Source organism: Ptychodera flava, chromosome 13, assembly GCF_041260155.1.
Source record: "Ptychodera flava strain L36383 chromosome 13, AS_Pfla_20210202, whole genome shotgun sequence".
NCBI classification, from domain to species: Eukaryota; Metazoa; Hemichordata; class Enteropneusta; family Ptychoderidae; genus Ptychodera; species Ptychodera flava.
Window position 1 is genome coordinate 1,675,429 of NC_091940.1, and position 17,254 is coordinate 1,692,682.

The 17,254-nt window shown below is 38.8% G+C and overlaps 1 protein-coding gene across 2 annotated transcripts in view; it reads right to left on the minus strand.

Annotated features, from left to right (window-relative positions):
• Positions 1 to 17,254, minus strand: part of LOC139147059 (putative histone-lysine N-methyltransferase 1) — a 79,646-nt gene that overhangs the window by 21,745 nt on the left and 40,647 nt on the right. For both annotated transcript variants that reach the window (XM_070717913.1, XM_070717912.1), the window contains 3 exons: positions 11,816 to 12,012; positions 1,892 to 2,080; positions 978 to 1,170 (listed from right to left, as the gene is read on the minus strand). In XM_070717913.1, coding sequence (XP_070574014.1) covers positions 978 to 1,170; positions 1,892 to 2,080; positions 11,816 to 12,012 — 579 coding nt within the window. The remainder of the gene's footprint in view (positions 1 to 977; positions 1,171 to 1,891; positions 2,081 to 11,815; positions 12,013 to 17,254) is intronic.

Below are 17,254 nucleotides of genomic sequence, written 5' to 3' on the forward strand. Positions count from 1 at the left end.
ATGACCGATTTCTGTGATGTAGGATATTTGAGTGAACAATGATCAGTTTCAGCACAAATGTATGCTTGCTCTCTCTGTCTTGTCAAGTCTCACATTTTTGACCTATTTTGTCAAAATATATTTACAGCCTGATCATCAAAGTCCACTTGATGTCAACAAGTCTTCCTGACACTCCCATTTACTGGTTACTGTCTTTTTTGGCAAAACCCTTTCAGTATACTTGAACTTCTGTTCCAATTACAACTCAAAATTTGAAACCAAATGGTAAAACTAGTTAACAACTAAGAGAACAGAAAGATTTCTTTTTCATATTTCAAAGTCAATTAAAGATGAGGACTAATCAAAATGACACAACCATGTACATGTATCTTTCATTTCAAATGTCAAGCCCCTGTTCTCTAAATTCTATGACTTAAAGGCGGAGCCTCCCTTGAAAAAGGATGCCAAGGTATGGCGGCCTTCATTGTGTAAGTGGACACCAAACAGGCAACACGCCGGCACACGCTCCAGAAAATGCCACTTTTTAGTTTTCCCCGGCTACAAAAACACAGACAGGCTGCCAAGCTGTCAGCGCGAAGTAGCTGCCGATCGAACTCTGTGGTTATATTCAAAGTCTATGCGACTGGAAGACAATTTTTTAGGAAATTCGAGCGTTTGTGGTGGGGAATCAATGACCGTTGGCGATCTGAACCGACCGTGAATCAAAAGCTTGCATAAACTCTGTTTGCAAGATTAGCAAACTGTGACAAAAGGTTGAGATCAGTTTGCGTAATCAATGTTAAAGAAATTAAACATTGTACTGGCTAAGCGTTTGACTGGGAGGAGAACTCCACTAATGCAAGAACCTGGGATTGAAAGGTGCGACTTTAAAATTAACATCAAACAAACTGTCATTGCCGAGCTCAGTTTTGTAGGTCATGAGTTAAATAAACTTGATAATAGCAAAGTACGTAACGAAGATCAACAACAAACCTTACCTCCAGATGGTATAATAAACCTGTGTGGGTTCATACTATCCTGTAATTTCCAAAGAATGCTAGCACTTTCATGATGTATTCCACTCCATGCTAACAGACTGCCTGACTCCAACTGGTAACCACCAAAATCAAACTTCCATGTTATGGAGGCCGAGTCATCTGGTGTCTGACCATCTTTTCGAGATAAATATGTCTACAATAAACAGAGATCTAAATGAGTCTACATTGTACATATCAAGAACACAGATTCTTATGTATTTTTGTGAAACTGTATTGATATTTTACGGTAGTGTTGGCTCAAGATGTCTGATCATCTGTCCATGGCAAAGTCTTCTCTTACATTCTTGTCGAAGACTTTATATATAACAATGTTCCACCCTTTTAATCTGACTTGATCACTATTAACATTTAAGTAAATATCATGTTCCTAAAGCCAATTGCCATTCTCTAAATTCCTGTTAATCTAGTGTCAATACCTGAATTTAAGCATTCAACTTTTTTAAATTTTCATTCCAACACTTTTTTATTTTCTATTTCAGTAACTTTTATGACCTATTATATTAGCAATAAATTATCAATATGAATGGAATACATTATCAATATATTCCATTCAATGCATTGCTTTTCAGAAATGAATAAAATGACATTGACATGACTGTACCTGTATTGCATAGAGATGATATTCTACTGTATTTCCACACACTAAAATGATGTTTGTGATTGTAATGGTCTTGTAATTCATGCACAAACACACAAAAAGCCTGGCAACATCTTTTAATAATGAGAACCAGAATTACCGAGGGATATTTCATTATTTTTCTTTTTTTTCGCATTCTTCAGCTCTTCATAAAATCAATGTGTGTCAAACACCCCTTTCATGGGTTTCTGAGTTTCTCACACTTTTCTAAACTTACGAAATCATTTTCTTCTTCATGTCTGGATATATTCTCTGCTGCATAGATTCCATTCTTCCAACAATGAATTACATCACTGTCATTGCTAACTCTGACATAGTGGTCTTCTAGTGATGTGTACTTCACATGAAACTCCCTACGGTCCCTCTCCTTCTTTGTCAGAGTAAATGACTTGCCTTGAGGTTTTTCCTTCAAGATAAGTTTGGTCATCAATAATCATTTACCATAGTGATAAAGCATGGATGAGAAAAAGGTGTGCCTTTAGTAAACATAGGACCAAAGTCCCTGAAGCTACTATAGACATGGATACAAAATTAAGCATTTCCTGACTGTATGAAATTATCTCACTAACGTCATCCTAGGGACCTGTAAACCAGATATTAAAGCTGTCTGACCAGTGGTTTTGAAAAAACAAGCGACCCAACAGTTGACAGAGCTCTGCTGTGTTATGTAGAGAATAACTTTCTGTGACACATGTATTGATGAAGAAGGTGCAAAACTACAAAATTGATGATTTCATCATAATTTCAATATATTACATTAGGATAAAGCCTAGGAACCTGTATACCAAATATCGAAGCTATCAGATGAGTAATTTTTGAGAAACAAATATTTTGACCAAATATGGCAAAAATTGACCAAAAAACACAAAATTGAAGATTTCATCAAATTTCAATATATAACACTAAGAAAACCCCTAGGAACCTGTATACGAAATATCAAAGGCATCAGACAAGTAGTTTTTGAGAAATACATTTTTTGACCAAAAATGGCAAAAATTGCATCAAAAATACAAAATTGCAGATTTTGTCATATATTCAATATATCATATTTAGTTCATCTGTAGGAAGCTGTATACCAAATATCAAAGCTGTCAGACGAGCGGTTTTGATGGTATAAAGGTTTGACCAAAAATGACAAAAAAATTCCTTAAAAATACAGATTTGCATACTTCATCACAATTTGAACAAATCTAAGTTGGGTTATCCCTAGGGACCTGTATACCAAATAACAATGCTGTCTGACCAGCAGTTATGAAGAAGAAGATTTTTTACCAAAAATGCCTTTTTTGTGCTAATTTGCATATTTTCAACAATATAAAAAAATTAAAAAAACAGTTTCTCAAAATCATATTTTTCATCTACACAACAAATATAAAATCAGTAAGTACTGCAGTTCTCAAGATATTTGAGTGGACAGACGCCTAACAAACGGACATACATACATACATACAGACCGACGTCGAATGCCAAACTTTACCCATCCCAATAGCTTCTATAGACTACAGTCTATAGTAGCTAAAAACATGATCCAAAAATGTAACCAAGAAAATGGTTGCCATCTCATTGTTGTGTCATTTTGTCCTCTAATTTCTACTAATTTATTGCAAATCAGGACATCTCAAGTAGTGGGAAATAAATACTGTGTTGTTGTGATTTATTTGCCTTTCCTGCTGTCAACCTTGACAACATTTTAGAATGGCCTGTTACCTGGTACTGTATGATGTTGAAAAACTTCTGAAAATGTCTCTGGTTAGCATTGAGCTATGCATATATGCAACATGTCACATATATTTGAGATACCATGATGATTCAAAGGTCAGTTCATTGCCACTCCAAATTTTAAGGTTTTTGTGCATAGTCATACATTCAATGACCCTCTGAACTTGACATTATGATATGTACTACAGCTGGTTTTTCAATGGCAAGTAAAGTCAAGACCCTACCATCATAAAGTTATGTTTACCACAAAGACTATGGAAATGTTGAACAGCTAGTCAATACTGTTCAATAAAGACAGCCATTAATCGGGGGTTTTTTTGGCAGAAAACCACCACAAAGTTGTTTTGCACCATACCAAAATTTTTAACACTTACTTTTGATTGCGGTGATTTGTGTTTTTCAATAAAAGTCAGTCAGTTTTATCAATACTGTACTGGGTATCAGCAACAATTGCAATTCTTACAAAATCAGATGGTGTGGTTAGAAATGTCATTGTTCACTTGGAGATCAATAATAGTTCAATATTGAAATGTTGTGCAATGTCAAATTTTTCCGTAGCATGAGAATTGTTTGCAATATAACAAGTGAAATAAATCAATCAATATGCCATGTTGCCAAAGCGCAGTGAACAATATTCTTGCTCGGTATATTCCATAAATATTTATTTATTTTTTTATTCCTTGCTTGTGCCTCGTAATTTGTGTCCATTTCTCATGTGCCTGTAGTTCCTGGTTTTGGCTGTGTCACTGCAGAGGCTGTGCTGGTGAGCTTGCCAAGACCCACTATGACCCCCCTGATTATAAGGAACTCAATCTTGAGTTGTAATTGAGTATATCAGTGACTGTGAAGATATGTCTGTTTTATATTAATTTGATCAAATTAAGCTTTGTTTCAAAAATTCCACCCCCACAGTTGTCTTTGTAATTTGCATAACAAAGTCACAGTCTGGCCTTTCTGTGTCCACTGGGTTGATGCATTTAGCTAATCCCAAAGTGGTGGACATCGCACGACAAATCGTGACTTAGTTTCATGTCTTAGGCTTTGGTAGTCTATGTTGGCTACCATTTTATGGATTTTGGTAGCCCCAGGGGAAAGTTGGTAGTCTGTGGACCTGAGACTACCACTAATTTTGAGCCCTGCCTCACATCAATCTTCTACACCCCCACCCACTGGATATCAAATTGTCAACCCCTTGGCATAGACCGTATTTACATAAAGAGCTACAATGGCCCCATGGCAGGAAATGTAAAGTTGATGAGCTATCTACAACCTTGGGGATTTCTTAAATGCTAGCAGTGCTGTCATTCCAATGTAAACAGCACTTCAGTTAGTTACAGATAGTGAAATGCCTTCCACTTTGGGAGTGATTATGACATCTGAAATTATCCTGGATCCAAATTTCTTATCAGTTCTTGTGTGTCTTACATGGGAAAGTTGCAAAAATTGGTCCGCAACAAAAAATTAAACCTCAGCTTTGTTTTCTTGATCAAATTTCACAACAAAGTGATACCAAATATGACAAAATTATGTTCACAACCTTAACCACTGTCTCACAACATATACTGGGTCAAAATTACCTTAATTATACAAATTTGGGAGTTTCTTTGAGCAGAAGATTTATCTAACTAATAACATCCTTTGGGACTTTTATACCAAATTACACAGCTAGTGTTATGGAGTGGTAACATAATTGAGGGAACGAAATACAAACTAACAATCAAACCTCCCGTATGGCTGCTTTTTAGCCCATAGACAATGCACGAGGCTCATCAAACTTTGAGACAGGGCAAAGTTCCGTAAATATATTATTGAAAATATACTATTTACCATTTTATGGCATTAGAAATATGCACTCTTGCAAAACAGACCATAAAAATCATACTAATGCACGTTTTAAAATTCTTGGCCGACAACGGAAAATTTGTCAGCATACGGGAAGCTGGCTGGCTAACCGGTACATCGTGTCACCTCTCCCGTTGAACACGGCTACACGTACCCGTGGTCAGCGAGATGGAAACATTTATTTGTAGACTTTCCTGTGATTCTTTAAATTTGATTTCACCATACTCACACCATTCACAGAAAAAATCCTTATAAGTATAGCTTGGTTTTTTCTAAAATCATAATAGCATTCAGTTTATATGAAGGTCTAAGTCGGATTGACTGAACGGGCGGGCGGCAGTTCACAGTATGTCACTCACAGTGCGGTGTGCATGATCAATGCAAGCACATAGCCGGTTGCCGTAATCGTAAATTGTTCAAAAATTTAATTTACTACAACAAATTGAACAAGCATGTTAGATTATAAAGAAGTTGTAAGCATTGGTTTTTGACATTTTGATCTCAAATATTATGTTTCGTGATCATAGTACGGCATAGAATTTGCCCTTGCTGTCTGTTTTGGATAGCCACCTAATTTCAAAGATGGCGCCCGTGGGTGACACAAGGCTACAGCTGATACGCATGTAGAGTCTTACAAATACCGATGATCTCAACCTGAAAAAAGCAGGAGTTGGACTTCACAGGTGTAATATTCATTTGTTTTTAATGTGTTTGCTTTCGATTGGCTTTTGTACATTCACGCTGCAACAAAGATTTTGCCGATATAAGCTTAGCTTAGGCATAGTAAAAAAACGGTTTTTCTCGAGGGTCTATGGTTTAGGGGGTTATGCAGTGTCCTCCTATTTCAAATATGGTCCGATAAGGTAACGGGGTAGTTGCCATGATTGAATAACTTTCAAATACACTTTCTTATCACAATTTAAACAACAGAGTAAGTAATTGCTTATTATTTTATTTCCAATAATTTTTGACATTTAGTCTTTGGTTTTGTTTCATACTGCAGCCCTCCTCCATAGAATTTGCCGGTACTCGCCGAGACTTGACTCAAAAAAAGGTTATGGTACCCGATCACAAAATGATCATTGTCTACAGCTACATACTGTTGCTGTGATTGTACATATATAATAAGTATGGTTTGATATCACAATCCCAACAACAAAATTCGACTTTATGGATGAAATTTTAAAGAACATTTGACATCCTAAACTTTTAAGTTTAATTTTGTACGGTTACGCTTTGACATCTATTTTGCCAATGCCGATGTCCATTGTGGGCAATTTCAAATATGGCGCTGATTTCTGTCTCACAATAGTAAACACACCAGTCGCGCTGAATAGAGTGCCCCAAAAATCAAGAGGTTGCCCCAGTACGAACACCTATCACACATACAAAATGTTACCTATGGGTTAAATTACAAGTCATCGTTGATGACACAGTCCCCACTTGTTAATGGGTACTTTAATTACAAGTCCTCAGAGAGGATAGAGTCCTCTTCATTAATTAGGTCTGTAATAAAAATACTTTGATACAGATGGCGCTCAATGGCCAAGAATGAGTTCCATGGTGATGAAAACATGAAACCAATGTAGGCCACCATCCTAAAGTTCAGAAAATGAGTAACTAGGAATTAATCAACAGGATGTTGCAAAACATTTTTGCATACAATTCTAACACTTGACAGATTATCACTGGTACCATATTTGAGACATGCCCAAGTTTTGGCTAAGGACAGGAAAAAATTGTAACAAAATGGCTGCCATGCAGCCATATTGGATCATATCATGAAACAAATTGACATACATATGTATGACATAGGTTAATGTCCTTGTACCAACTTTGAATAAAATCGGTTGAGATATGCCTGAGTATTATGGCTCTGTTCATGAAAAAATCGTAACAAAATGGCCGCACGTCAGCCGTATTGGATCGTATCACATAACAAATTGACATGTATATGTATGACATAAATCAGTCTCCTTGTACCAACTTTGAATAAATTCGCTTGATACATGTCTGAGTAATGGCTCTGTACATGAAAACATCATAGTAAAATGGCCGCCTGGCGGCCATATTGGATCATATCACAAAAAAAATTGACATATATATCTATGACATAGGTCAATGTCCTTGTACCAACTTTGAATAAAATCGGTTGAAACATGTTTGAGCTATGGCTCTGTATATGAACAAATTGTAATAAAATGGCCACACAGCAGCCATATTGGATCGTATCACAAAACAAATTGTCGTGCATATCTATGACATTAGTCAATGTCCTTGTACCAACTTTGAATAAAATCGGTTAAAACATGTCTGAATATGGCTCTGTATATGAAAAAATTGTAATAAAATGGCCGTCTGGCGGCCATATTGGATCGTATCACAAAACAAATTGACGTGCATATCTATGACATTGGTCATTGTCCTTGTACCAACTTTGAATAAATCGGCTGAAACATGTCTGAGTTATGGCCCTGTACATGAAAAAATCGTAATAAAATGGCCGCCTGGAGGCCATATTGGATCGTATCACAAAACAAATTGTCGTGCATATCTATGACATTGGTCAATGTCCTGTAGCAAGTTTGAATAAAATCGGTTGAAACATGTCTGAGTTATAGCTCTGTACATGAAAAAATCATAATAAAATGGCCGCCTGGCGGCCATATTGGATTGTATCACAAAACAAATTGACGTGCATATCTATGACATTAGTCAATGTCCTTGTACCAACTTTGAATAAAATCGGTTGAAACATGTCTGAGTTATGGCTCTATACATGAAAAAATCGTAATAAAATGGCCGCCTGGCAGCCATATTGGATCGTATCACAAAACAAATTGACGTGCATATCTATGACATTGGTCAATGTCCTTGTACCAACGTTGAATAAAATCGGTTGAAACATGTCTGAGTTATGGCTCTGTACATGAAAAAATCGTAATAAAATGGCCGCCTGGCAGCCATATTGGATCGTATCACAAAACAAATTGACGTGCATATCTATGACATTGGTCAATGTCCTTGTACCAACGTTGAATAAAATCGGTTGAAACATGTCTGAGTTATGGCTCTGTACATGAAAAAATCGTAATAAATGGCCGCCTGGCGGCATATTGGATTGTATCACAAAACAAATCGACGTGCATCTGTATGACATATGTAGTAATCCTTGTACCAAGTTTGAATGAAATCGCTTCTTGCATCTCTGAGATATCTGCGTGAACGGACGGACGCACGCACGGACGGACGCACGCACGCACGCACGGACGCACACCGGACATGACCAAACCTATAAGTCCCCCCGGACGGTGTCCGTGGGGACTAAAAATTATGTTCTACCATGGGAAAATTTATTTCAAATAAATTATCATAGAATTTCCGCTGTGACCCTGATGGCAAAATATTCCTCACAGGTTGCTTGTTGCAGCAAAATTCGTGCATGTACGTTTGCAATCATCGCCCGTTATTCAAAAAATCATGAAATTCTCAACAAAATGGCGGGTTTTTCTAGAATATGGAACATTTTCAACAGAAAGATGGAACATGGAATGTTCTGGAATGAAATCACCGTTTTTTCTCCCGGGATTAATGAGACTTAATCAGACATAAATTGCCAATATGCATGTTTGTTCATTGTTTGTCGGCTCCAACTATTTTACCGATTATCGCCAGAAAAAACATGTGAGCTATCAGACAACTAGTTTTGGGGAAGAAGTTTTGCTGACCAAACATGACAAACTGTCTTAAAAATACGTTTTCTTGACCGAAAATGACAAAATAGTCTTAAAAATGCAAATTTTGCATATTTCAGCACAATTTCCCCAAATCCAACTATTGACCATTCCTCAGCATCTGTAAAATCTGTCAGTCCAGCAGTTTAAAAGAAACAAGAATTTTTACGATTTTTTTGACACAAATTGCCCCAATATGGTAATTTTGCTAATTTTGTCATAATTTCAACAGATTAATAACCAGAAAATTCAGCAAAAATATAAAAATTCAAGATATCTTCACGATATACATAAAACTGGCGAGTTCGAGCCCCGGCATGGCTGTGGTGTTGTGTCCTTGGCAAGGCACTTCATTCCTCATTGCTTCTCCCCACCCAGGAGTGATGGGTACCTGGTAGGACAGTGGTTGTAATGTGTGTGTTTAGCTCTGCTGCGCTTATTGGCTGCACATGTGAGCTGTTGTTTGCTCCCCAGGGAGTTGAGTGGTATCATATTAGGTCCAGTGACCAGGGGTAATAATAATTGTAAAGCGCCTTGATCACATGTACTTGTGGATATGTGCGCTATATAAGAACCCAATATTATTATATTATATTATTATAAACTGTATAAGGTCCACCTAAGGTACTTGCACACTAATTTTCATAATAATCAAAACAGCGGTTCTTGAGTTATTTATTTTTGACCATTTTCACATTTTTTAAGCTCATTTGCATAATGTGGGTGATGCAAACTTCATTTGAACAAAGTCTCATCTATAGCCCAGGATGCATCCATACACCAAATACCAAGCTAAAAAGTGCAGCAGTTTACAAGTTTTTGATGTTGACGAACATTCTATATGCACATACATACATACACACATATATACAGACGCCTCTGACTTCATAACCTCACATTGGTATACAAAATGTTAGCTAACAAGTCATCGTGATGACACAGTCCCCACTTGTTAGTTGATACTTTGATTACAAGTCCTCAGAGAGGATAGAATCCTCTTCATTAATTAGGTCTGTGATAAAAATACTTTGATACAGATGGCGCTCAATGGCCAAGAATGAGTTCCATGCTGATGAAAACATAAAACAATGTAGGCCACTATCCTAAAGTCATTAAATGAGTCAACTAGGAATTAATCGACAGGATGTTGCAAAACATTTTTGCCTACTAACCTAACACTAACAGATAATCACCGGTACCATAGTTCATAAAGTTTGATGCAGTATTTACAACACTATGAGATCAACATCTGTATCAAGTTTCATCAAATTTGACGTTGTATTTGTGGATATATCACTCTAATTAGGAAAGTTCATTACATATGCAATTACAAATTAATTAAAACGACATTGATAAATGTCTTTTTCACTGTTATTGAATGTGAGCTTAACATCCGTACAAAGTTTCATGAAATTTGATGCAGTATTTCTTGACAATCAGCCTAATTATGAAACTTCAATAATTGACATGATACTGTTAAATGACATGAAACAAATTGACGAGCATATATCTGAAATGGGTCAATGTCCTTGTACCAACTTTGAATGATAGTGGTGGATATGTCTGAGTTATGACTCTGTTTATGAAAAAATCGTAATAAAATGGCCACCTGGTGGCCATATTGGATCGTATCAAAAAACAAATCAATGTGCATATGTATGACATAGGTCAATGTCCTTGTACCAACTTTGAATAAAATCAGTTGAGATATGCCTGAGTTATGGCTCTGTACATGAAAAAATTGTAACAAAATGGCCGCAATGCAGCCATATTGGATTGTATCACAAAACAAATTAACGTGCATATCTATGACACTGGTCAATGTCCTTGCACCAACTTGAATAAAATCGGTTGAAACATGTCTGAGTTATGGCTCTGTACATGAAAATATCGTAATAAAATGGCCGCATGGCAGCCATATTGGATTGTATCACAAAACAAATCGACATGCATATGTATGACATTGGTCAATGTCCTTGTACCAACTTTGAATAAATCGGTTGAAACATGTCTGAGTTATGGCTCTGTACATGAAAAAATCGTAATAAAATGGCCGCCTGGCGGCCATATTGGATCGTATCACAAAACAAATCAATGTGCATATGTATGACATAGGTCAATGTCCTTGTACCAAGTTTGAATAAAATCGGTTGAAACATGTCTGAGTTATGGCTTTGTACATGAAAAAATCGTAATAAAATGGCCGCCTGGCGGCCATATTGGATCGTATCACAAAACAAATCAATGTGCATATGTATGACATATGAAGTAATCCTTGCACCAAGTTTGAATGAAATCGCTCCTGGCATCTCTGAGATATCTGCGTGAACGGACGGACGGACGCACACACGGACGGACGCACGCACGGACGCACGCACGCACACACGCACGGACATGACCAAACCTATAAGTCCCCCCGGACGGTGTCCGTGGGGACTAAAAATGACAAAATTCACGACAACAGACAATTCAAACAAATACAAGTACATTGTATAAGATCAACCTGAGGTACCTGCATACCAATTTCCGTAGTAATCTGACCAGTTTACATTTTGTAAATTCATTTGCATATTTTTGGGTAATGACAACATTATGAGATTAAATTCTCATCTGCATTTTAGCGTGCATCTATGCATTTAATACTACAGTAAAATGTGCATTGTTTTTCAGATTTTTGCAGGGGATGGACATATATATACATACAAACACACATGCATACAGATGCAGCTGACTGACCATATAAGCTGACTAGAAACTAGAAATTTCTAACTTTTCTGAGCAGAAAGCATTAACAGTTTGACACATTTAAAACATTCATATTAGTCTATTCACTGTGAAGAACTCACCCATTTCTCTATATCTTCTCCTGGACGAAGCTGAACCCACATTTCAAAAGGGTATGGCATATTGCTCATCATCATCCTTGTCTGATGAAAAAGTCTTGTTGTTGACCAGGCATCCTCCCCTGAGCCACCTCTCAAAAATGCCGATAAGACTAAAGATGATGCTCCGTTCAATTTGTGTAAACTTACTGGCTTTTCATCTGCATAATATGACACAAAATAGTGTCAATGACACTGCACTCCCATTTGATGTATCTCGTAAGTAAATATCTACTAGATTGAAGTACCATAAATGTGAATTGCACCATGAAGATATATTTGGCTCCATGACAGCACAATAGTATAGTTTATATATTGTACATTTTTGTTATGGAACCTTTTTACATGAGCACTGCGAGTGGGGCTGAGTGGTTCATAAAGCATTGATAAGTTACGTTGAGTTAAACAGGGAATGACACTGCAAGCACTGACAATGGGAGAAGGATGTGTGGTCAAGATAGGCTTTCAGAATGATGCCAATCGGACAGGATATATATTGGTCCTCTCAGTGTTTCCCTAAGGACTCAAGTGACTTGCTAAAGCAAGTTTGGTAACATATTGTACACACACATGAAATAGGCCCTTCTGATGTTGTTTGCCTAAAGCTAACAATGCAGAACTGATGTGATTCATTGTGGCACACACAGTGGCCATTACATTACTGTAGACTCCTGATATCTGAAGTAATGTTTTCAGCACTGCTGTGTGCAGTATCTTTTTGTTGCTCAAACAAGTAATCTTGCATATTGTACTCTCCTCAGTTTTCTGTTGTTGTTAACTTTACACTCTCTCTGTGATTTTCGATAGCCTTTGTTGCTTGTTTTCATTATCTGTAAATTTATAGTGTCAGCACTTTTGTACTGTGAATTTTTTTCATAAACTTTCAGTGTAGGCCTGCTAAAATGTGGATTTTGAGACAATGCCTTCATGTGTGTTCTTAGTTTTGCCTGTTCAGACTCTGTATTGTGAATTTTGTTGCAATGTTTCCAAGTATTTAGAGCAGTGTTCTCCCCGGAAATTTTTGTCAAAGTGGTGGCTAATTAGTATAATAATTTGCATATTAATTTACATCATTTAACCTGTGACCTGCAGTAGGTTAAAAGATTACTGTCAATACCTTCAAAATGCAGCATAATACAGAGTTATCAGTAACATGCAACAGCCTTCCACATATCCATAGACTAAAGGCCAGTTCGATGGAATCATGTTAATAAAGTAGTTGCCTTTCTGTCAGAAAAATCAGGTAGAAAGGGACCCACCACCAGAACCAATGTTGGTAAAATTATTCAGGGATTGTTATCAGGATGAATGTGGACTGCAAATTACTTCAAAACAATCGTCTTTATTTTTTTAATGTATTCTGTAACAATTGAACCATTGAGATTACCAAATCATGTCAGTATATTGTTTTACATTTTTTTGATGTTAGTGGATTTTTGAAAGTGATTGAAAGTTCCAGTGGCCTTCAATAACCATGCATAAATAAGAATAAATTGAGTATGTATTACAGATAACATTGGTTGCTCAGGTATTAGCACCTCCTCCAGTATAACTGCAGTTTTGTGTTGCCAAACTAGTAGGAGTACTGGGAATAGTAAAGTACTTAAAAGTGGAGCCTCCCTTTAAAAGAGCACAAAGCTATGGTGGCGTTCATTGTGTAAGTGGACGCCAAACAGGCAACACACGGGCACAAGCTCCAGAAAATGCCACTTTTTAATTTTTTCCAGCTGCAAAAACGCAGACAGATTGCCAAGCGGTCAGCTGCTCCGGATCAAATTCTGTGGTTATATTCAAAGTCCATGCGACTTGAAGACGAGTTTCTAGGAGAGTCGAGTGTTGGTGGTGGGAATCAATGACAGTTGGCGATTTGAACCAATCGTCAATCAAACACTTGTATAAACTCTATTTGCAGGATTAGCAAAAGGTGCCAAAAAGTTGAGATCAGTTTGTGTGATTAATCTTATAGAAATCAAACATCGTACAGGAGAACTCCACTAATGCGAGAACCCGGGATTGAAAATTGCGGCTTTAAACCTTTTCCTGCCAGACAGTATCACTTCCCTATCAGCAAAGTCAGTAAAAAGCAGTATTGAGCCAAAACATGACGTATTTTCACCCACTTGGCTTGGTCTGTTATAGCATCTTTAGTCCAAAAAAATCAAGTTTACAGTTTTTATGTTTTCAACAGCTTTCAAATGTACAGTATTATATTAAAATACACCATATGGAATATGTTGTGTTTCATTTATTTTAACCATCTTGACGTGATGGTGAAATATGGACTGGGCAGGAAAAGGGTTAAAGGTATACAGTCATCTGTAATCTGAATATGCCAATATATAGTCAAAGGGGCATTCCTTGGTATTCAAAATGCCCATGTTAGGGCACTGCTTTTAAAAAGCGGCCATCCGCTTAAAATATCTCATTGGAACAGGTGACAGTATACCTTTAACCCACTTCCTGCCAAGCACCACTGTCCATTATCCTGCCAAGTCGGTCAAAACCCGCCCCCTTTTCCGTGTCTACAGAAGATTGGCTCTTTTGCACGCTTTCCTGCCAGGCATTTTGCATAAAAATACCGCATTTTCGGGGTAAGATTACCGACCATATATGTGTTAGACTTACAAAATTATTGCATGCCCGTATAGAGGGGCAACCGCTCATGGGGTTGTGTCGAGAAAATAACGAGGTCTTGGGCGTTGTTTGCCCCGGAGTACGTGTACTTTTATCCCTGTTTCTAGCTTACTTTTGCGGAAGTAAAGCTCGTTCGCCCTCACGCACGTCCAAGCCGCGGAAACATCACCTCGCTCGTGGGTTAGTAGAAGACCTAGGGGTTAGTGCTATGGGTGCGGCAGCACCCTCAAACCTGTCCTGTTCCCCCTGGGTTGTGTCACTTGGCCACGTACTTTGAACGACTTGGGAGAGTCGCACAGTGCAGTCGGCTTTGACGTAATGTCAACGACCTAGCTTCGCCATTGAAGGAAAGCGTGTATGTACTTTGGCCAGTTCAGTGCACAGTTAGCTCGTTAGTGTTACCGTTTCCTAACAGGTTAGTTGTGCAGTTGTTAGTAAGGTGCAGTTTTGTACCACCTTAGCTCTGAGCAGTGCAATTGCTCTATGCACTAACCCTGTGTTTCCGCTGCCGCTCGTTTTTTAGTAAAAATACGAACATTTAAGGACTTTTACGAATTTTTTTCATCGGTAGTTCGTAAATATACAATCCTATCTAGCAGCGATTAAAAGGAAGAAAAATATGCGATCATAGATAGTATTTTATTCGGGAATAACTTACAAATATGCCAAACAATAAATTTCAGAGTCTGTCTCGACTTACAATCTGGGTGGCAGGTCTGTGTTACAAAAATTACAATCGGGGAAATTGTACAAAATAATCCGTGTTTCAATTTACAATTGGCGTAAAGCACAAACAAACGGCACAACCGTGCCCAAAATTTGATCATGGTCCGTGTTAAATCGTAAGAATACAGTCAAGAAGAGCACCACTGTAAGGAGAAGCTATCCCCGGGCCGTGTTATGAGTCTATTTACGTTGGGTTCTCTTGATGATGGGTGTTGTCGGGGGTGTGTGAGTAGGGGTCTGTACGCCAACGCTCCTCTTACCTCGCAGTATCATGCGATGATGAAACACCACAAAACACTCGCCCTTGTGAAGATGAACCCCGCACAGACTACATCCTTTGGACGTCTCACAGTTGTCCGCTGGCAGTGGTCTTACACTCTCTACTGCATACTTTATTACAGCATTTCTGCCGTCCCTCCAAATGGCTGACAACGTGCATCTGCTGATTTGGGGGATTTATGTAGGAGGCAAGAGAAATGGTGGCCTCGACCTCTCTCACACTGGGCTGCGATCGCCCACAATAACCACCAATGAGCTGTTTTCCGACATGGAGATGAAACATCTTATGGGTCAGCTTACTATCAGGGTGTACATGCTTGAAGCATATATATGCATTTACCAGGGCAACATCAATCAGGTAACATGCCAGATATATCCACCATCTGTGGTTCTTGCGCCCGGTGTGAAAGTACTTGCGCTTCTGGTTGGCGCGATCGACACCTCCCATGTACCGGCGATAATTATACAGCGACAGAGGCACTTGTCGCTGCTCGTCTCCCTCCCCCACTGGCACGCACTCTAAGGGTGGATAGACCGTATTCAATATCAGCACCTGGGCGTTACTATCCTGATAAACGGTGATGTTAAGACGAGAGTCTGTTCTGGTCGTGGCTTTCATATCCCCAATAGACAGAGGAAGGAGCTTCCTCTTACCCGGCGGAATTAATTGAGGGGGCATGGTGCGACGATTACGGCAGTTAAAGCTCCCGACCATGTAGATCCCGGTCTCCATCAGCTCTCTGGCAGTAATGACCGTGCTAAACAGGCTATCACAAAAAAGGCTGTGATTATATCCACAAAATGGCTGGACCAGCTCCATCGTAATTCTTTTCACCTCACTTCGCTCCTGCCGTCTCCCATCAGTCCGATCCCGCAATTTAACACCTAGGTACGGTGCAAAGTTAGCGATGTATGCTGTGCTGGAGTCGCACAGTTGCCATATCTTAAAACCGTCTCTGTCAGGCTTATGTGGTAATCTCTGCTTAAATTTAGAACGGCCCTTAAATCGCACCATGCCCTCGTCGATGGAGATCTCTCTACCCATCTTATAATTATTTACGCACCTGTCAACTATGGGCTCCATCCATGGTTTGATTTTATATAGGGGATCCTCTGGCACTGACGTCGGCGGCGTGCCTCATGAGGATCACGACGTGGATTGTTCTCCGGGTCTGCTAGATGAAAATATCGCATAAGCTGCTGAAAGCGACTGCGGGTAATCACAGTAGAAATACCCTGGTTTCTCAGAAATGGATCGCTAGACCAATAATCCTCCACTGATGGTTTACGGTCGATACCCATACAGACTAAGACGCCAATGAAGGCCTGCACCTCTCGGTAGTCAGCGTTACGCCAGTTTTTGTCGATCTTTCTAGCGATATATCGCTGGTGGTATTTGGCGTATTTATTTGTCTCGTCTTTTGCCAACCTGATCAGTGTAGCTGGAGTAAACTTTAAAAAGTAATCGATCTCATGGGAGTGGCCGGGCAAGGTGAAGGTCGGTCCTCTTTCATGGTCAAACTCAGTCTCCTAAAATATATTAGCATCGGTAGTTTCTGACATACGCCAGACAGGAGGGGTGTCATCCTCCGCCAACACAGCAGCAATGTCATCGTCGTCGTCAGAGCTTGCCTCACCTACATACTGCCTGTCATAACAGTCATCGTCCTCTGCCGCATCCTCGTCAACCTCCAAGTTGGACTCAGCGGTGAAATCACCGTCCTCTGGGCGTCTGGGTCTGAACTCGCCCGTAGCGGCATCAAG